The sequence below is a fragment of the Zerene cesonia genome, chromosome 1 (genome assembly GCF_012273895.1).
Source record: "Zerene cesonia ecotype Mississippi chromosome 1, Zerene_cesonia_1.1, whole genome shotgun sequence".
NCBI lineage: Eukaryota > Metazoa > Arthropoda > Insecta > Lepidoptera > Pieridae > Zerene > Zerene cesonia.
Window position 1 is genome coordinate 6,805,837 of NC_052102.1, and position 23,038 is coordinate 6,828,874.

The following is a 23,038-nucleotide window of genomic DNA, read 5'->3' on the forward strand; positions in this document are numbered from 1 at the left end:
ATGTTATCTGTGATATAACGGAGTAACTAGTTCATTAATCTGTGAATATAACCACACAGTAAATTATATAGTATATATTTATACAACGGTGGGATACAATAACAAACAATTTGTTTTGAAAAAGTGCTAATGAAGAAAAAAAAGAGATAACTTCATAAAATTTATTGAAAAACAACAATCATGGGCAGGTAAGGTAGTCCATGAAACACTGTGTAAAATATATGATCTTGTTTTTCCATGCAATATATCTTGTTTTAAAACATTTATTAGGCATAAAGAGTGGAGAAAAATTGCCAAACGTGAGAGGAGACGAAGAATTCGCACAAGAAAAGCCAAGGATAGAGGTATTTACAACCAGTTTAGATTCGCTCAACCAAATATAAGATGTAAACGTTCACATATTTATTTGGCCAAAGATTATTAAGAAGAACTATATTCTTAAAATTATTCTAGATCGAAAACTTGATGTTACATCAGAGGAATATAAACAGTGGATATTTGAGCAGGAATTATTGGAAAAGTTTGAACTACAACAAATTGAATTAAGTAATATGGAAGAAAATGAAAAGTGGCTCAAAGCAGAAGAAAAAGCAATCGAAAAATATAATCGAATTGCATTGGAAAGAGATATACAACAGAGAAAAAAAATTGAAATGGAAATTATGCTACAAAAAGTAAGTTTTTTATGCTATATACATTACATTGAGCATATTAAATTTTATTATGCCTATTTCTTCTAAGTGTTTGTCACTAAACTCCTAAAAATTTTTATTGAAATTCTTTTTGTCTTTGGGTTGGTTTGAGAAAAGTGTAGATTTGTAGTTAGTTGTGAAAATTTTATGTTTACTTATTACTTGCTTCTTCACGGCATATTAATTCACATAGCTTTCGACCTGTGACTTTGCCTGCATAAAGGAAAAAACAGACAGTCCAAGGACTTTTTTGGGATAGTTCACAAGAGAAACTGATAGCCATTTTTCTGAAACAATTTTATACTAAATTTAAGCCTACTTCGTGAAGTGGTTTAGGTGTGAAGGATATTTATAGCATAAGTATAGATTGTCAATAGAATTACCTCATTTTTATATTTGTATTATAATGAATTATTTATATGTATTCACCATAATTGTTGTTTTTAACAATTAAATCAGGAACGGGAGCTAGAAAAGCAGCGCAAAGCTAAAGAGGAGGAAATGTTAAAGGAAATTGAAGAGAAACACAGGCTCAAACAAGAAATGTTTATTAAAAGTTTAGAAAAATTTTTAGCAGGAGATTCTTCTGTACCTCCTGTAGAATTGTTAATTTATCGTGAAAGTCGACCAAATTTGGAGCTCTGTCCATTTTTCTTTAAGACTGCTTGCTGTCGTTTTGCTGATGAATGTTCAAGAAATCATCAGTATCCTGGAATTAGCACGGTAAGTAATTTTTAATATCCATATTGAGGTGGATAGGCATTGTTATGTAAGAAGGAACAAACAAATAGAAATGCCTGCTATCCTGCTATCTAAAGTAAAAAATTATTCATGGGTTTTTTACTTTTATAATAAAATAACAGAAAGTAATTTATAATTTTTCTGTACATTAATAAACATTTTTCGATGAACTTTTGAACTGAGTTTGAGTTTGATATGAGCAGATCATACATAAGCAAATATAATTAAGTCAGTTTCTTGTTGTAGAACTTATAGTAATAGTAATTGTGTTAGCTCTTTGCATTTATGTTGTTGTTGCTCAAAGACTGAAAAAGGTTGCAATGAAAAAATAGCTAATTTGTTGTAGTCATAATAGAATAGTCACAACATGAAATATGTGTTGTCACTCTAATGAAAAGGTTCACAACATGTTTGGATAACAAAGTGTGTAACTTTTATAATTCACATTCGCCAATGAAGAAATATGTTTGACAATGGTATTCCAATTGAATATCAGACATTGTACAATCATGATACATTTTTCTTTGGACATCTCTTGTTCTTCCTTATCCATTTTTATAAATTTTAAGAGATAAAACTTTCATCTGTGCATTCAGTTATATTCCATTCATAATTTATATTTTACTGGAGGCTCGTCCTAGCTCCACCTGGATATCAAGATTTCTGTTTTGTCTCAAGGGAGTATTTAAAGAGAATAAAAAGTATTCTTTCACCCAAGTCAGCTCATACCCAGTCTGTATATCAAATTTCATCAAAATCCATTCAATAGTTTCAGCGTGATTGAAAGACAAACATCGAAACAAACAAACTCCACATTTATAATATTAATGTGATTTTATTTTAGACTTTATTGGCAACCAACTTTTACGCACATTTTGGCTTAGAAAATGCTATTGTAAATGAATATGATTCAGACGTTATGTTGGAATATGAAGATAGTGACACCTATAAGCATTTTAAGGAATTCTTTTATGATGTTCTTCCAGAATTTCAAAAGTATGGTCAAGTTATTCAATTTAAGGTAAGCTGACGAGGGATTGCCAAGTATTCTTTGGTAAATGTGTATCCTTTAAAATACAATATTGTGTAATATGTTTCGAATCAAAGCAATAAAATCTAAAATTATATAAAAAGCAGTGGTGTCTCAACCCAATTAGTAAAGAAAAACATGAGCTAACTGATATGTCCAAGAATCAAATTTCAATGACACAAGGTAATCACCACTTGGCCAATGGATTATGATGGATTAAGACCTGAATAGTCCTTAAATCAAAGGCAAAAGATCAATCAAATCAAATCCTTCTATGAGGATAGATGGCCTTTTCCTTTGTTTGCAGTGCAAGAACACCCCTGAAATAGTGAATGAGTGTATATATACATATCACATCACAAACAAATAAATAAAATAATAAATCATAAACAAATGGTACAATACAAATTAGGTTTTTGGTTGCTTTGAATTATCATTGTAAATTATATAATTTATCCTAACATTAAATTCTCAGACATTCTGTGTTTTGACTTAGTAAGCTGAGCAAAGGTTTGTATATTTTTTATTTTTTTATACTACTTCATAAAAAAAATTATCGCAAACATCTGTCATTAATTCAGACTTGAAGCCCGCACCGCGTATGAGCAATTTGATAAATATAACAGATATCAAGCAAAACTAAAAATAATATGTGTATTATAGAAAATTTTATCTGTTATAGGTATGTAATAATTTTGAACGACACCTCAGAGGAAATACTTACATAGAATATGCTGATATAAGAAGTGCGGTGCAAGCCTACCGTGCTTTACACGCTCGATGGTATGGAGGGAAACAAATATCATTACAGTTCTGTAATATTTATTCATGGAAAAGAGCAATCTGTGGTAATGTCAGTTATAACTTAAAACATGTGTTTTATAAATTTTGTTTTATGTAGTGTGCTGTCATATTAATATAATAAAAAAAGGTATTTTATTATACTTGGTATATATTAGAGATGTTGTATAAGCATGTTAAATTTCAATATCTATATTGTAAATATATACTTTTTTGTCCTATTTTAATGAAATTTGGTATAGAAATAATTTGAGACCTGCAAAAACTGAAGAAACTTTTCCTGGAAATACATGGAAAACCCTGCAAAATCAATGCAGGGAAAACCACGGGACTGTCAAAAAAGAAATAAGACAATTTAATTGTATATAGTTAACAGTATCTTTTGAACTCTTCTAGGACTTGAAATAAGAAAACGATGCCCTAAAGGAAATGCCTGCAACTTTTTACATGTTTTTACAAATCCAGGGGGATTGTATAACGACATTGAATGTTATCCAGAAAGGTATATTTTTGTAATATTCTATCCAAACTGAAAAGAGTAAGCGTTTTATTTTTTATATCACATCTCAACAAGCTGTAATTCAGAAATAAACAGAAATTCTATGTAATGGAAAAATGATTTCTAGTATCCTACTAATATAATAAACGCGAAATTAAAGAAAAATGTATGGATGATTGTAACTCTTTTATACAAAAACCTCCGTTGAAATGTGTATGAAATTTGGTAGAGATTATACCAAATTTACTTTTAACAATTTACTAAAAAGATTACAGTCTGGATTAACATATTGTCTAGATTTAAGCCCGTTACTACGCGAATCAAGTTGTAGATTCCAGCTAGTCATGTTATATTTAACAAATGAAAATTTACATTTAAATTTTTTATGGGACTTGGAAAAAACTTTAATGAAAATTTCCTATTTACATCCATCTATATATAATATCAACAATTGGCGTAACGAAGTCACCTCTTTTCATTACGTTTTGTTTTGTTACCTGCGTTCTATTATGAATATTTTAAGGATGTACATATTTGATTTTAATATTTTGACCAAAGAGTAGTATAATACGGGTAAATACGATTTTGACCCTTGTGTATTATATTCGTTACTATATTCATTATTATCTGTGTATCACAATACTTCATAGACGTTTTAAGTAAATTCGGTCGTTTCGAAAAATTTTGTATATTGAGATTCTAAACTGCGTTCTGCTTTACAATTCGCGATCAAAATTGAATGATGAAAATGCCTTGTTAAGCGAAAATAACAACATATTAAGACTTCATACCCCATATCCTCAATATCCAACTAGCTACATATTATAGCAGCGCATATTTTTACGTACTTTCACTTTATTCTAAAACTAGCGGTCCGCCCCGGCTTCGCCCGTGGTACATATAAAGCCTAAATTCTCCGTCAATACTTTTATTGTAGGGCATCTAAAACTGAAAGAATTCAAAACGGACCAGTAGTTCCTGAGATTAGCACGTTCAAACAAACAAACTCTTCAGCTTTATAATATATAGCTGTCCAGTTGAATATCTGAATTATTGCGATTAGAGTTATGTATACTATAAACTCAAAAGTTTAAATAATATCAAACGAACTAACTAACCCTTAAGCTTTATAGGTATACTGGTTTGGATGTTTCAATAAAGATATGTTACGGAACCCCATTTTTTTCCAAAATAAAATATAGTCTTATGTTCTCGTGGATAACGTAGCTTTCGGATGGTGAAAGAATTTTTAAAATACGGTCCAGTAGTTTTTGAGCCTATTCCTTACAACCAAACAAACAAACAAACAAAGGTTTCGTCTTTATAATATTAGTGTAGATATTAAAACCTGCTTAACATTGAATTCTTACTTAAATATTTTTAGAAGGAGGAAATCACCAAATCGTTCATGGCGATGGTCAGAATCACCAGAAAAGGAGCCCCGTAGAAGAAAACGTTCAGAATCGAGAGAGCGAGAGAGCCGACGTAAAGATATCGAAGAAGGAAGAAGACGCCGATCGAAACAAAGAAGACGATCTGAAAAGCTTTAGAATATTTTTGCAATAAATACAAAAATAAATCTTAGTATTTTTTTATTCGTCCATTTATTTCATGCCTTTTAGTACCACAGATTAAAAAATAGTTATTACGCTAAACGCCACAAACGGTTGGGCGACGTAGCACATAATAATAAGTATGTACAAGTAATGTAGTATGTACTACATAGTACCTTACCTTATAAAATCTGACGCGCTCGAGTAAATCCCAAAATCCCGTCTTATGTTTAATATAGTCGTGGAGCCCCCTACTATATTAAACTACTCCGAAATGTCGCGTGCAGAGCCACTGGCAAAAGCTAGTTATAACCTTAATTTTTAAGAACTTAAGTTTAAAATTTATATTCCTTAAACCTCAAAATTTGAATGCATTCGCCACCTAAAAAACGATTTAGATACAAATTTAAGTAAAATTATTTAACAACACAAAAAAACCTTGTATTTATTTCACATACTAGCTTTCCACCACCGACTTCGTTGGAAGGAATACTTGTCAGACCCGAGGTATTCCCGTTCCCGTTCAATTTCCGGTATAAAAATTATCTATGTATATCATTTCATATCCTTTCTCGGATGTGAACGAAACTACCTCTGTTCCAAATTTCAACATAACCGTTTCAACCATTCTTGAGTTATATAATACTAAATTTAATAAGTTTAGTTAAGTAAGTTGTTTAATTCACAAAGTTTTGTGGATATATATTGGTTCCTTATCTTTTAATATACTTGACACTGGCAGATAGACACATCGTATATCATAAGTCCAGTAAAGAAAAAAAGCTTTACTTACAATTATGAATTAATGTCACTGTCAAAAAATTTAATTATTTTTGGTTATTTTTAATGCTGCTCATGTTAAAATTTTTAAATAAAAAATAGCTAAAATACTAATTACTACTTACCTCAACCTCGATTCTTCACGTATTTATTAATTAAAGTTTCAATAAGAGGATGAGTTCTGAATACACAATTTTCATGTATTGAATTCAAATTAATACAAACAGCAAAAAGAATGTTTAAATCTCCTGTTATATTGTTTATCAAGCGTTCTTTATTCCAACTACACAGTACAGTTGTTCCATATAGAATAAATGTTGACACTCTGAAATGTGATCTATTACAACGAAGCTTATTATCTTCTACAATTACTTACTTTAAAAGTGAACACACCAAAGCAGGTAAATTGAATGGTTAAATTATAAAGAGGCTCTCAAGAACTTAGGATATATTATAGTATTAATGTTAAATTTGTTATATTTTAGAATCTACTTGTGATAAATCAAAACTCATATCTAAGCTGAACTTACAGTCAGAAAAACATGCAGAACCATTTTACAAATTACCGATTAAAACATTATCTATTATTTATAAAACTACTAAGAGTGATGAGAAACATGGATATTGCCGCAATAGACTGTACTATATTTCTTCACAAATAAAGGTATGCAATAATTCTTTAATTTTTAACAAATTTGCTTTGCTAAATTAAAATGTTTTATTTAATATCTTATAGATACAGTGAAACTTGGTTAAGTGGGACATGGATAAGTGAGAAACCTCCATAACTGGAACTCATGCTGAGGTCCCAACACTTTGGCACTTCAATTACCTTCAGTTTTAGTTTCGCTTTCGAAAAATTTTAATGTTGGTGGACAATTGTACCTGTACCTCACCGCTATTAATGGAACCCTCTGTAAATGAGACAGATATTTATTTATACCTGTATATCTGAGACACTGGGTAAGTGAAATGACATTGCAGGTCCCTTGATGTCTAACTTAACCAGGTTTCACTGTATATAGATAGGTATCTATCATACATGTTTATTTTACGAAACAAGATATACACAACAATAGATGAAAATGAAGTATGTAAAAAAAAAATAAAATAAATAAACATATAAAATTGTTTCCTGAGATAAAATATTGTGTGGTGCACTACATTTTCTGAGAGAGTCTTGCATTTTGCTATAGTTGAAACAGACTACTGGACTGGTATTCTGTCAAGACATGCAAAGGGTACAATTTCCATCTTCTACTGCATCAAATTTATATAAATTGTAAAATAAACAGCAAATAAATGTATAAAAAAAATTTATTTAATTGCCAATGTACATAAAAATTATGTTAAGGGATATTATAAGATAAAGTTATGTATGAAAGATGTGATGCTGGTGCTTCAAATATTGTGAAATAAGAATCTAAAATGAAATGTGTTCTATACTTATATTTGAATGTTAATTTTGAATGCAGTTGTTTATAAATTGTATGTTAAAATGTTTTAGTGCCCACCTTCATTATTGAGCGAACGCATAGCTAAAAGAAGTTTTATATATACCTTGTCATTTGAGTGGATACAAAGCTCATTGAAAGTTTTGTTAGGTAAGAGGTAGGTCACATGAATAATTAAAATTGTATTGTTTTAAGGAATTTTTATCTAAACATAAAAAATCAAAACTCTTTGGCATTGTGGTATCTCATATCACACAAGAGAAATATTCATTAATGTATATTTAAATACTTACAGACATGGGAGTTTCTCCTGACCGAATTGTGAGAGATTTATGGGTTTTAAAATATCATCATAAAACTATAGCAGAGAGGTTACAGAAGATAAAAGATTTGGGTATAGATCCAGTTTATCCATGGATGGTGAGGTGCTCAGATGATATTCTTAATAGGTAAATATTTGTTATGGTCACTAAGTCTTCTGCAGACCATTTTATTTAATGCCATCATACAGACCAGTAATAACTATCACATCTGATGATAAATGGGTTATGATAACGGTACTTCTCACATCTTTAACATCCTTTTTACACAAAATTGGCCTGCTACTTGATAGATGCAAGGGATTCAGGCACTGCACTGCCATAACCAACATGCCTGCAGCCACGGAAAATTCACCCTTGATAACATAGTGTCGAAAGATGAAAAAGCACACAATGAATAATCAATATACCTTGGCACTTTCATAGCAATAAAGGTACTTTTTATGAGACACACTACTCAAGCATAGATAGTGCCCTAAAACTCCACAGTAGCCTTATGGATAAACAAAGCTAAGTTGCATCAATATATTGCATATTGATGCAACTTAGTGAAATTGAAACAAATTTAGTGAAAGTGATGGTCACCAGAGGTTGCCCACAAGGAGGAGTTCTCACACCGCTCTTCTGGAACTTGTTTGTAAACGACTTGATCAGCACTCTTAATAAATACTATTCCATACTATTGGTTACACATATCTCTGGTAAGTTTATGTGAAATTACACAAAAGGGTCTATGAATCGTTGAGCGCTGGTGAGCGAGTGTGGCGAGCAACAAATATGATCCTACAGTAAACCTGTGCAAGACAAGAATTATAAGTCGGATTCCCAATTTGCGAAGACTGCATCTACGCATAATCACAGGGCATAGTTCCTTCAATAAACATCTCTTTCATTTAGGGATCAGTGACAGCCCATTATATAGAGCATGCATGATGGTTGCAGAGTAGAGGGGCAAGACAATTGGTTTCTCAAAGCAACTTGTGAAGGCCTGCACAAGCTGCTTAGCTTCATAGAGGGGCTAGGATAATAGAAAATAATAGATAGAAGATAATAGATAATAACTTTGACTAATTACCCTTCTATTTCTTTTCACACAATTAAGCGCCTGACGTGGAGTTGCGGAAACATGCTCTTATTAATATATATCTTCTCATTTTTCAGGTACATTGAAATCTATCAAGAAACAAAATCAATTTTAGGAAATGATAAATCAGTAAAAGTGTACATAGCCAATAGATTAAACACAAAATTGGAAGTTGTTGAGGAAATGTACACCAAAGTTCCTACTCTAGAACGCATTAGAGTCAGCAAGGTATTTCTTTGAAAATAAATATTTGCTGCGATTAAATTACCCTGCAATATCAGGATTTGTAAAATATAAATAACACAATATTCTGCCTAATAATGTAAATTCTGTGTTTTTTTTTTAACAGGTGAAGAATTTTTTCGATTTTCTCTTCAGTGAAGGATTTACTACTGAAGATATTATAAGTAAACCAAGAGTATTAGCAGCTTCACAAAAAACTGTACAAGAGAGATTAGAAAAGCTAAAGAGTTTAGGACTTGAAGAAATAAATTTGAATATCCTTTGCAGAAGTAGAAAAGGATTCAAAAAATATTATGAAAGTTTACAATCTGCATCTAGAGAACAATGATGCAGGTCTTCCTTATTCAAATTTAACAGGTGAACTGCGAGTTAACCTTGAAATTTTCTATTTCGTTATAAATAACTTTTTATGTTTTAAATTTCAACTAATAGCCTAACATATAACTGCTTGATTCTGCATATCTGTTTTTTTTAATGACTTTTGAGGATATGCATTGGATCAGTGATAATGATAAGATAATATGCATATGATAAGACACAAATCTGTTATTTTTGTATAATTAATTTTCAAAATAAATTTCAGCTGTATGTTTGATAATAAATTTTAGATCACTTTAAAACATTTACATCACAATGATTATAAAAAAATACTCTGTCTTGTACTCTTGGGTGATTTAAATTTTTTAAAGTGCTGTGTATTGTTGTTGTTTTATAACATGGAAACAATGTATAAAATGAAAATAAACGTTTCTTTCTACCTTTCAAGTATAATAGTTGGAAATAACACTTTTTAATAAAGATCAGATTAGTATTTATCACATCTTTATTTTCTGAATAATTGATACACTCCTATATTATAATGACAAAATTATAAAAGGTACACATAATATTACGAATTTTGTTAATGTACTTCATCCCTAATTCCTTTCCTTTAATTACCAATTTTTTATTACGAAAATAATATTTAATTGAAATGAAAACATGAAAATTTTATTTAATATAAATTATAACAAGTTCACAACAAAAACCATTAAATGTTGATGCATTAAATGTGCAATGTATGAATGGAATGAGTTACATAAATGACACTACTCTAGTTTTTTTCAAATACACAGAGAAACAAACATTATGATAGAAAAGGTATTTTGTTATGTTACTTTTTAACTAAGTACCATTCAATTACATTATAAGGCATTTACTTGAAAATAAAAATAATACAGCATTTATTAATTTAGTGTAGTGTCACATGTAAATATTATCTACCTAAGGTTATGTTAAAATTATATATAATGTGAGGTCTGAGTAGAAATCAGTTTCCTATCTTGCTAAGTCAATTTAAACTACTGATGAGCACACTGAACACCCTGCCCTGAATGCATTTGATCTTCATCATCACTAGCATAGGCTTCTTCCCTGCCACGACTCCTCTCACTAGGTGTATAGTCCATCAGATTTACTTCCTCAACATCTTCCCCTGTAGGCATAACAAAGGCAGCACGAGGTGGTAATACAGTTTCTATTTGCTTTAACTGCTCCTCAGTAGCAAAGTTATTTTCTGGGAATGTTACATCAAACTTTATGTACAAATTTCCCTTCTCAAATGGATTCTTGTATTGGGGCATTCCTTCTCCAAGTATTCCTTTTAAATCTCCTGGTTTAATCACCTCCCCTGCAGCATGTCTAATCAGTAGATCACGTCCATCCAAATGCTTAACAACAAACTCAAATCCACATAGAGCTTCTGTTAAAGAAATGTCATGTTTAATGATTAGATCATCACCACTTCTTTGGAACACATCATGTGGTTTTTGTTGTAGTACAATGATAACATCTCCTGGTTCTGTATCAGGTTGTTGATCACCTTCTCCCCTAAATGTTATTTTTTGATTTTCTCGCATTCCTTTTTCTACATGCACTTCCAATATTTTAGTTTCATTTAGTACTTTTTTACCTTTACATTTAGGGCATTTATCCTTTTCACTAATAGTTTCACCTTGTCCTTGGCAAGTATGGCAGCGTGTTTGGAACTGGCGTGTCATGTTGGGCGCCATCTGTTGATAAGACACTTTAATGCCTTGACCATGACAGTCTCTACATGATACTACAGATCCAGGTTTTCCACCTACACCTTTGCAGGGTCCACATATCACATTTTTACTCAACTGCAACTTCGCAGTTTTCCCTACGTATATATCTTCTAAAGACACTTTTAATGTATGAACTGTGTCTTCACCACGGGCTCGTCCACGGCTCCTTCCACCACCACCCATTCCGAAAATATCACCAAAAAATTGGCGAAATAAATCATCTTGAGGGAAGCCACCGCCCTGGCCACCCTCCTGTAGTCCTTTCAAGCCATACTTGTCATAAGTTTGTCGTTTTTTGGGATCAGAGAGAACTTCGTACGCATAACTAATTTCTTTAAATCTATCACCAGCCGCAGGATTTTTGTCAGGATGATATTCTTTAGCTAACTTGTGGTAGTTCTAAAAATATACAAAATAAATTAATATATATGTATAATTCAGGGACACAAAGCATGCTAAATTATCAGTACCTAGGTACTATTACGTCCACATGCACATAAATAATCGATAATGTACAAAACTTACTCTTTTTATTTCCGAATCACTTGAATTCCTCGTAACACCTAGTACTTCGTATAATTTATTATCAGCCATCGTTTCTATGAATCTTTATTGTAAAAGGAAGTAATTCTGATGCAGCTGATGAAATACGAAAGGAAGGAATAAAGAAATCTACAGTCTACAGATACAGTACAGACTATAGATCCTAGATGATGCTTTACCATAGATAATTATTTTAAAACTAAAGCAGTAGTCTATTATTTTAGGTAAACTAGTTTTATTTTAGTTTTATAATATTATAGCATTCAAGTGCTTTATATTGAACTAGTTAAAATTAATGATTTATGAGTATGATAATAAATCAACCAAATAGCGAAAACATTCATAACCTATAGAATCAAAATAGAAAAAAAATATATGTATATATATAATATATATATATATATAATATTCTGTAACAGATAACTTAATACAATACTTCCGTTTCTTTTTCTACTTTTCTTTGGCCCAGTGTTGCCTCTCTAGCTCATGTCTAGGTTTTTTTTGGTGATTCAACCCGCTTTTGAAGTCTTTAGCCCCGAAAGGGCTATCCAGTCATATTTCGTACAATTTCGCAATCTTTTGTTTGTCACCATGCAAAAGAAAGGTTTGTTTATGAATTAAGCGTACTGAATCTGATCTAATCATCCAGCAAAAATGCTCGGACACAAATTAGACAGTATTTATATTAAATTTTTAGTTTTATAGCATTGAAATGCTTTATAAATGAGAAATTTTGAAAGAATAGAAAAATTTTGATCCTGCCTCGTGATCAAAATTTTTCTATTCTTTCAAAATTTCTCAGTATTTATATTACTGAAGTATAATTGAAACAAATTTTTTTTTAGACTGATTATACGCTTTTATTAATTTGTAGCCCTTCCTAGAGTGCCGAATCGTTCTTTTTAGGAAAACAAGTCTGCGTTGGCTTCCCTATCTCAATAGAGACGGATTTTGCCAATATCCATTCATAATAATTGATGTACCTAAGTATGTGTATATCTAGATTGGTATACTGTTCCAATGACTACTGTTAGTTTGTTGCTCTGTACGGACGAAAATTCGTATTTGATTGAACATTCCTTCACTAAAGGAAAGGGTCTGGACTAGAAAGGGTCCTTTCCTTTATTCCTCACGTCAATCCCTTCTATCCCTTTCCAGTTTGAAGCCGGCAATCCATTAGCAGAGATGTAAAGTCTGCAATCGGCTAAATGCGGGATGCATTATGCAAGTGTGGATTATAAATAAGTTTCTGGAAGTATGGATGAGAACCCTACTACATGCCTGCAAGCGAACGTTATACATTAATATTTTTTTCGCACTTAATTTTTGAGCTAATACTACCTCTAAAGAACCACTACGGGTAGAGGAAAAGAACGGTCCTTTGTGAACACTATAATATTATTTTAGCTGACGATAGTGACAGACCAAGCTCGTTCGCCTAGATGCCTTAGTAAGATACGGCTTTATTAAGGCGTTGAGCAGCTTCATTAATATTGCCAGACCGATTTATGCAAAAAGGAACTGTAAGTACCACAATTGTATTTTTCTAATGCAATTGGACACTTAATTAACACATAAATACATAGTACTGATAAATACATAGACCTTTTTTTTTAAGTGTCTAAAAAGTTTCGTAGTCTAGAAAACAGTATAGACTCTGCAGAGTCATAGTTGTTGGGAAAAACCCAAGTGGTCTATCGTTCCAAAGCTTTCATCTTACACACTTAGAAGGAAGGAACATTTAAATCACCGCAAACTATCCGTTTTTTGTTTTATTTAATTATAAAAAAATGTACTTGTATAATGAAAATTATTTATATCTTTTTTCCCAACTGATAAACCAGCAACACGCGTCTAGTTCAGAACTAATAGAACTGTAGCTAAAGTAAAGAACAAAACAAATTAAAAACGGTGTGAATGTATTTAGAGAGAATATATGTTACGTCACTTTGTATGTATAGTATTTAACATATTACATAACTTGCGTAAAGCTGACGAACACTTAAAACTTACACGTAAATTTCTACTATCACCCATAACACACCCATGTGTCTAAACATTTGCTTTGACATATTAAACGTGATGTTTTCTGTTAATATTTATGACATCAAAAAGTGAAGAATAAGAAAGTGCCTCGAAGGAAAAATAAATATGCATTACGAAATTCAATTATGTATTATTTACATCATTGGTTTTGGCACGAATTGGAACGGCTCGCATGGGGAAAGGTTTTTCTTTGTTTAAAGCTCCTTAAAATATGGGCGATAGCTAAGCGATTTTCAATTATTAATTGGCACATCAAATAACAAAACAAAATGGATAAAGGGGATTGATTTCAACTAGTCATATTAAGGAAATCTGAAAAAAGGTCCTGAAAGAAATTTCCTCTAAATTTCCATAAAAAAAATGTCACCTCTCGTAAATCTATTTATTCCTACTATTTATAATTTATCTAAAAAAATAGGACTTCGCAAGTAAGTGCTGCAAAGACGCGCCGTCGTAAAAGCCGGTATCAGATAATGTTAAACACCAAACACTTAAAAGACGAAAACTTCGTCGAAGCTATCTAGATTTTTAGAAAGGGTAGATAGCGTTGTAGTAGTCGCTGTAGTAGTATGTAGCTATATCCCATAATATAGTTTCGCCATTGATTTTTTGCAAGCGCCTGTATACTATAAATCTGTTTATGCTAGTTTAAAAATCATCCATATTGATCAGCAGTGTAAAGTGTAAACCTAAAAAATTATAATATTAACGTTAAATGCTCGTGATACGTACTACATTGTTTTCTTCCATTTCTTCACTTCATCCATTATTATTTCAAACAATTTCAACTGTGACCACATTCCTATCTTATTTTTACAATCAAATTGCTTCCCTAACCCTAATAACCCTATAGGTTATCATTTGTCAGCTGGTCGCTGGTGACGTCCTTGACTCTAAATTTTGTCTTATCCATGATATAATCTCTATCATATATGCAACGTTGCTTAAAAAATAATAAAAAAAAAATAAACAACGAAACACAAAACGTGGTTTTTGTGAAGCATTATGACTTTTTGGATCATCACAGTTTTATTCATTGTCTTAATTAAATATGTTATTTAGAATGATTTAAAAATATCGTTACACAATATACGTTTTTTTGTTTAATTTGTGTATGGCTCGAAGTTCAGAATGTATACGTATAAGTATGTTACGACGAAATTGATTAAAAAATCAGTATTTTACTGTATTACTTATACGCGATTAGCGGGTATAACATATCTAAATCTGCCACTGGATTGTACCTTTGATAAATATTAATATGAGTGTTTATATAGCGGGTGATAAACTTTTTGGTATTAAAAACTATCGCGTACACAGAAGTCCGAAGTCATGAATCGACGTTTCGATTCATAAGTGTGTTTTCACCGATGTATGATGATGTATGATTAATATGAATAATTATATGTACAATAGATCTATGGATAACCTACCTCAGTAAATGGACTATTCAACACAAAAACAATTTTTCAATTCGAAGCGAAAGAATAGCAGTTCCTGATAATAACAAACTCTTTCGCGTTCAAACAAACTCTTCCAGCATTATAATAAAAGTATTAAGTTAGGAATTATAGAGATTTGTTCGTGAAGTAATAAATAAGCAACAATTTTAATAAATGAGCAAGTGCATTATAGTGAATCTATACCAATATGTTAAAGATAGAACTTTTGTTATATATGTCTGTTAGAAACGTTTTCACACAAAAACTGCTTTCTGGACCGATTTCAAAAATTCTATCACCATTGGAAAGCTGCAACTTTACTGAGTGACTAGCTGCCACGGGCGAAGCCAGAAAGAGGAGCTAGTTAATTCATAAACCTATGCAACGAAGCCACACACTTACATCAAATTATTATGTTCCATTCAGTTTGTTGCAATGACTCAAATACGAAAATACAATAGTGAATAGTATAATAAAGCCGAATTGGCATATTTGACCTTGTAGAAAAACGAATAGTGTTCTGTTACCTAATATTTGGCCTAAATAAATTGATGTGGTGGTCTCTTATTAGTATGTGTGTAGCGTGACAATACAATTTAACAATCGTTTACATGCTTTACATTATAACGCCCTAAAATAGGTAGGGTAGGTAATATCCGAACCACGGGCGGCGGAAGAAATAGATCGACTCATAATTATGAATAATAATAACAAAAATCTAGACCGCGTTCAAATTTTCAGAACTAGGCCAAATTTTGATAGTACCACACTGAAGGCATCAAGCTTTTAAACAAAAAATCGGTTCACGCAGCAAAAATCAATTAATTAATCATACATACGAGATTAAGGTGCTTTTATAGACCGTTAACTACCATAGATCTCATAATAAAAGCTTATCGTATGTTGGGCTTTATTAAATGCATTAAAAATTTTTTCAACATCAAAAAGGATTAATTAGTTAATTTATTTTAAAGCCTAGTAAGATCACGTCCTCTTAATTTCTTTTCGCCTATTTGTTATCCATTCTATGATACTAACAAAAGTAAAGTACATATAAATGTATAAAAAAAAAAAAACCAACGGTTAATTTCCGCCTACATTCCCCGCGTTGCTCTTATGAGGGTTTCTTGATCAGGTAAAATATGATGTCCCTGACTTATAGGCGCAGTAACTGACTGTAAAATCGATTTACCCCATCTGGTTAAAGCATTCATTGTATTTTCGAACCCCATTAGATCAAGTCGATCAAAAAATATATTATGCCGGACCAAAACTTATGCTGGGACACTATTTGCTAGAGGTTCAAATTATTGTATTTATTATGTACACAGGGAGACGTTGAGGGAGCAATTTAGATTAAATATCATATTTTGTGTCTACATTGTGTTAAAGTTTTGTTATTGTTCCTTTGTGTTTTCCAAATAAATAAATAACATACATAAAATATACAGTCAAATTGGGAACATCATCTTTTTTCAAGTCGTTTAATAATGACAAGAAAACCCACAGTAAACAGAAGGAATAAGCTTTGTGGTTTAATAATAATAAACAATCAACCAATAGACAGTACTATTGTATTATGATGAAATAAAAATAGTCAATATCTAAGCCTGCGTAAATTAACCGTTTACCTATTAAGGCAATATCTCCTAAAAACAACAAATACTCGACGCATAAGCTACATGCGCGAGTGCTCAAGGTGTATTAAGTATTATGTAAATTCATGTTTATATCCGGCTACGACCTCCAGAAGGTCTTTGCAATTACCCATAGGTACTTTTAATATCCAAAAGGAGAGGGACGAGCGGACGGATCTTCTCTCATCATCATATTGGAAGTGAAAGTGAATGAATGTCGGAGTCTTAATTAGAGAGGACGGCTGCGCCTGCGCCAGTTGTTCTGATACCGCCGCGTTCGACGCACTAGCATTGCGTACCGCAAACGAACGCGCCACTTCCCGCAGTCAAACAATCCCATCAACTACAAGGTAGAGGTACGCACAAGTTGCATCTAATCATCAATTATTAATAGTGGTGTTTATTTTACAAATTCCTTGGTACAATAGTGTGGCACACACAGTCGATGTCTCATTGGTGTGCGAGTTATGAATTATACCAAGAGACCGTCCGCTTCGGGTTAATTTAACATTTTAAGTCGTCCAAAAATATTCGAGTTATTATTTCAGTAAAAACTATTTTAAAAATTAATTCTAAATTATTTCGAAATTTAATTAAGATGATAATTTGTGATACATAATTAACACTATGTGCAGCGCATCCCAAAACATAAATGCCGGAAGTGCAGAGTTTTAATACTTGCTAAATTTTAAATAATTAATTGAACTTGCATAAAAACAAAACTGTTTCTGAATGTTTTTTCAATATTAAACATTATGTAGATATATTTGCTTTCGGCTTTTGAACATAAAAGCTACACAGCTTTCCGTACCATAAAATGCGTCCCAAATCGACGATTTCTCGCGCGGAGCACCTTTTCACGCAAGGAGGTCAGTGAGGCGGGTTTTGCTTTCACAAACACAAACAACAAAATAAATTCATCTCACGTATCGATTGTCCTCGACCATCGTTAACTGCATAAATAAAAGAAAGTGAACTCATTAACTTGCTTCAAAACAGCTGATTGACCACTTTCCTTTATACAAATCAAATTAACAAAATATCACTCTAAGAAACCTAAAAGACCTAAAAACTTGTATGTAAATTGAAATGAAGTTGAATTGAAATGAATCGAGAATTACTGAACTTCGGCTAATAATTCAGATGAATGTACGATGGTTGTTATATATAATAGGTTGCAAATTATGTAAAATTAGGGGGAAAATCCGAGTTCATACTGAATCACGAATCTTGAAATGTTTGTAACAATGTAGGTAAATAGTATTTAAAATTTTTGAAACAAAATTTCTTTTAAAAGATTTTAAATGAAATTTTGTTTTTTCCATTTCCAAAATAATGATTTTCCCATTAATCTGTTACAGATGAGCCGGCACAGCTACCTGGCTGCAGTCGCACTGCTAGCGGTTTTCTGCATTGCAGAAGCACAGAGACGTTTGGCTCTCCCTGATCCTCGAAGTTGCGCTAATAGTACGTAGCAATATTATTAAAAAAATAATTAATTTCAAACAAAATCTATATATATAAAAGAGTGGTGTTAGTTACACTATTTATAACTTAACAACGGATTAACCGATTTGACTGAAAATTTGTAAAGAGGTAGCTTAGAACCAGGAGACGAACATAGGTAAGTTTTTATCCGGGAAATCCCACGGGAACGGAAACATGCGAGGAAATCGTTCTTGCGACTATGCGGGTAAAGCCGCGGGCGGGAAGCTAGTATTGCTTAAAAACACACATGTGTGGCGAAAAGTTTTAAATTTTCTACTTTATTTATATTTAATTTATTATATATATAGTATTTAGTTCAAAGAGAGATTTTGATTACTTGCCCATTTTCTTTGGGTAAAAATAGATATTTGTTAAATTCAATTTTTCAAGTGTCTTATTTTCCCATTCTCTTCATGGGCTGATACGGGGACACTTATACAGATTTTTACCTTATGAAGGAAGATTTTAGGATTTAGGTATTATTATGTAAAAAGCAGATATAGAAAAGCAGACATAATACTGTACTGAAATGTTATAATTTTTAAATGACTATAGTAAAAATAATCAAAGTATAATTTTTGAATCTGCATTATTTTTTACTCAATTAACATAGAGGTCACAACATGAAACAAATCCTTTCTGCTGAATTAAGAGATGTGCAATGGTCACGAGCTTGTAGAATCTTGCACAAGAACACTCACGGCTTAGACTTGGTGACTGGTGGCTCACCTTGTAGTCTAATTGCTGTGCCTAATACGAACTGATGGCACTAACATTGCTAATTATTTCTGAGAGGATCCGTACATTAAAAAGTATATATGTCAAGTATTTCACAAGAATGTATTTCTATATAAAAAAGTCTTCTTTGGGAATAATTTGTTAGTCTTATTTTGAAGATGCTGGTGGTCGGCAAGTCTTGTTTCTCCTTATAAATTTGCTCTTTGTAGATAAATAGAGTTGGTACACACACAACGACTAGCGATTACATTAATTTTATAACATAAAAGATTTAGCTCTAAATTTTACAATTTAGCCCGCATAGAAAGTTAGTAGAATTTAATACCGTCAACCGAAGTAGGTCTTGTGCACAAATCACAAAAGTTGCATTCTAGACCATTATTTAAATGCATTTTCTTTAATATTCCCACAAGGAAAAACATAATCGAAACATACCAGGTGTAGCTTTCGCAACGCAATGTTTGTTCCATGAGTGAGGGCGTTTCCAACGACGATGTCATGTGGGAGCGTTCGGACAATTGAACATAGTTTAGATACAATGCCGTCAAAATGACGATATACAAATGTGTATTGTTAAAGAGGTGATTTACATAAATTTAAGTGACATTTAAAATTGTACTCATAAAACGCCCAACGTTTAGGTACTCATATCTATACCCGAGAGTAAATTAAATATCTTTATTCTTTCTTAAGCTACTTAAGAAATGATTGTACCTACTAATATCTACTTATGCGTAATTGATTATTAAAAAAAAAACATCTAAAGAATACACCTGTGACTGTTCCTCATCGAATACGACAAATTAAACGTTTATGAATGACTTACCCACCTACAACTTTCTCCTAAATTGCGATGTTATGACTTATATGAGTTATGGCTCTTGCCAAACTTGCCGCGTACTTTCTGATAGCGATGATGGTAACAGAAAGCATTCCGCATCATTACATAACTACATTCCTAAATCATACGTGTCATACAATAATCATTATAACATCAATATGTTTCGGTCTTATTTATTATTTATTTGTAAGAACATGACATTTAACCGCTCACTGTTACATAAACAACTTGCGGAGTTTTAACAATGACTGCAGGCACGTAACAACTGTAACGAAAGTAGCTAATTTGCAAAAAGCATAATATTCCATAGTCGAAATTCGAACCATCGAGAAAGGTCATAATGAACGCTTTCTAGTTACGAAACAGCGTAGTTGTATACAATACAAAAAAATAACAAAATTGCAACATTTCTAACATTGCACCCCTTAAAATACGGTAGCTATCAATCTACGCTAACATACTCATTACACAACTTGAGATATTATTGAATTATAACTTATAAGAATGTATACATTATTATGTGAGTTGCAAATATAAGTACAAACATAGCTCGGTACGTTCTACTCAGTTCTCACTATATACCTATATATATTAGATCGTTATGAATTGCTTCTATGCCAACGAAAAAATACTTAGCATGTCTACGTAGTTAAATACTTGTTGAAAGATTAGCATCCAAATAAGTTTTAAGTTCATTAAATTAAAATAAAATGCCTTTTAATTTCATGACTACATTTTTTTATAAGAATAATAGAACTTAGTACCTATATTACCTAAATGTCAAAATGTGCATAAAATAACCTTTTAAAACAGAAAATTACCGCAAGGAAATTAATGAGTTCATAAGAAAGTGGTAATAGAGGGCAAAGTTACTTTAGTCAAAAGAAACGTATCTGCAAATAGGCATATTAGGAATTTAATGTTTTGTATCAGATTTCTAAAAATGTTTTACGTCTTTTTTTTAAACTAATAGTTAATAAAAACGTGTGAAAATGTAATAACCAGTTAGGTGTCTACTTTTAATTAACCCATTCCACTTTTGTGTATTACGTTGCTGTAATTAGTATGTAGCAACGATGCGTGTGATCGATCTATTGTTAAAACGACTTGAGAAACCTTGATGAGACTTGAAGGCTTGGAAAAATATAAATATTTATTATACTTGCCTAAATATATATAGAAATATCACACAGTCCCACATGGGAATAAAAATATGTACTCTTATGCTTACAAAGATTTTTCTTAAAATATTCATTACTCTACTGGTACATGGTTATCAAAAAAGATTCAGGATTCATTAGAATCTCAGTGTCTAATTATCAACTAGTAGTTTGAGGCTTAGCTAATAAACAACACAATTTTTTTTACTCACCACCGCTACCACAATTCGCATGGGTTTTGTATTTTACATTCCATCCACATACATTTATCTTATATCTTATACTTATCGAAAGCTTATAGTATTTTTTCTTGTCATAGGGGTGCGTCATTCAACGTACAGGGATGCTCGCGGAGTACTCCACTCCTACTTCTTCAGTTGGGAGCACGCCCCCACACGCAACTTGGAAGTCGACTGGCTAGACGCAAGAAACATCTGTCGCCGTCACTGTATGGACGCCGTGTCATTGGAAACTCCTCAGGTATAACCTCTTGCACATTATGTTATATACGCAGGTGTATTCCTTACTTTGAGATTTACTTAACAAGAATCTCAAACAAACTCAAAAAAATATTGTGTTTGAGCTAGTCGAAGGAAGCGTAAAAACGTTAAATAAAATGTTTTTATTAATTTCATATTAATTTTAACAAGTTTAATGCACTTCAAAGGAGAATACCAATGCAATAAACAAATTGTGTAATACCAATAATGTCAGCTGAAGATGGTCGAATAATCCTTTCACAGATACAAGCTTATATTACACAAGAGGGTCAGTCGTGATGCGCTCACTTTCTCATTCTCAAGTATCAAATAGATACCTATATAATTTAGCATGTGGCAATCGCAATTTGTAATTACGAAACAGAGCCATAAAGACTGCAGCTAAGAGATAAAATTTAGATTTAGAATTCCTAATACCTTCATGATGGACACAAATTACAAATTATCATGTAATCACTTACAACGATCTTACTTATGGTTCCTCGTATTCATATATCTGTAGTAAACTCGCTCTCTCTATAAAGCATCTCTGATACTATAATTAAGTATTGTTATGTTCATCCGGGTTATGGGTAAGCAAGAAAATACCAACGTAACAAGTTTCTCCAAACGTTTCCTGTCGCGGTTAGCCGATGTCAATGTACGTAACCATTGTTATTCATTTTCCTGGTCGATGAATTAGATACCTTGCTAACATATCATATTTAGTGACAGAAATTAATGAACACGTTGAGCAAACAGATAGTGGTTGTTACGACAATGCATATTTATGAGAATGCATTCAATAGATTGATCGGTTTGTAGAGCGTGGAGAATCCGTGAAAGGGGTGCAATGGCCTGCTGCGTCACTTACGATAACGCGTCGTTCTCATAAGGTGCACGCACCGGACAAGTAGCACATGGCATACATACCTCTGTAGCCGTGTTGCCCACTTTAGCCGGAAACGTACGACGGAGGTAGACTTCCCTTCGTAATCACTTCTTTGTAACCGATTTCACATCAGCGCTGTTGTTAATATGAATGATATGCCATGAATAGATTGATAAATATATACTTATTTTTAGGAAAATGAGTTTGTGAAGCAGCGGATCGCTCGTGGAAATGTTCGTTACATTTGGACGTCCGGTCGTAAATGTAACTTCGCCGGCTGTGACCGTCCAGACCTCCAACCCCCTAATGTAAACGGTTGGTTCTGGTCTGGGTCAGGAGCTAAAATTGGACCAACCACTCAACGCAACACTGGGGACTGGTCCTATACCGGCGGCTACGGCCAACAACAACCCGACAACCGCGAGGCTGCTCAAGTAAGTTTCGATGTCTGCAAATTATTATTTTTTTAGTAATAAAATTATCAAGAT

General features: G+C 32.2%; 4 protein-coding genes across 5 annotated transcripts; 3 read left to right on the forward strand and 1 right to left on the reverse strand.

The window, feature by feature from the left end:
* On the forward strand, positions 1-5,347 carry LOC119830776 (U2 small nuclear ribonucleoprotein auxiliary factor 35 kDa subunit-related protein 2). The gene is made up of 8 exons (XM_038353917.1): positions 1-188; positions 271-344; positions 454-674; positions 1,152-1,415; positions 2,278-2,454; positions 3,146-3,311; positions 3,661-3,766; positions 5,148-5,347. Exons 1-8 carry the CDS (start codon positions 181-183, stop codon positions 5,311-5,313), a joined length of 1,182 nt encoding a protein of 393 aa, XP_038209845.1. The 5' UTR covers positions 1-180; the 3' UTR covers positions 5,314-5,347.
* A 772-nt stretch (positions 5,348-6,119) lies between these two features.
* On the forward strand, positions 6,120-10,009 carry LOC119838678 (transcription termination factor, mitochondrial). Its single transcript, XM_038364789.1, has 6 exons — positions 6,120-6,497; positions 6,582-6,760; positions 7,604-7,700; positions 7,846-7,999; positions 9,032-9,182; positions 9,304-10,009. The coding sequence occupies exons 1-6, from the start codon at positions 6,332-6,334 to the stop codon at positions 9,523-9,525; spliced, it is 969 nt and encodes a 322-aa protein (XP_038220717.1). The 5' UTR covers positions 6,120-6,331; the 3' UTR covers positions 9,526-10,009.
* On the reverse strand, positions 10,005-11,988 carry LOC119838618 (dnaJ homolog subfamily A member 2-like). The gene is made up of 2 exons (XM_038364661.1): positions 11,810-11,988; positions 10,005-11,683 (listed from the first exon to the last, which is right to left on the reverse strand). Exons 1-2 carry the CDS (start codon positions 11,876-11,878, stop codon positions 10,538-10,540), a joined length of 1,215 nt encoding a protein of 404 aa, XP_038220589.1. The 5' UTR covers positions 11,879-11,988; the 3' UTR covers positions 10,005-10,537.
* Positions 11,989-17,149: 5,161 nt separating this feature from the next.
* Positions 17,150-23,025, forward strand: LOC119829490. 2 transcript variants are annotated; one of them, XM_038352029.1, is made up of 4 exons: positions 17,150-17,302; positions 18,314-18,419; positions 21,499-21,659; positions 22,745-23,025. In XM_038352029.1, the coding sequence occupies exons 2-4, from the start codon at positions 18,314-18,316 to the stop codon at positions 23,018-23,020; spliced, it is 543 nt and encodes a 180-aa protein (XP_038207957.1). In that variant the 5' UTR covers positions 17,150-17,302; the 3' UTR covers positions 23,021-23,025. The 2 variants fall into 2 exon arrangements, with proteins under 2 accessions (XP_038207957.1, XP_038207948.1); XM_038352020.1 differs by having other exon boundaries at positions 17,151-17,308.
* The last annotated feature ends 13 nt before the right edge of the window (positions 23,026-23,038 follow it).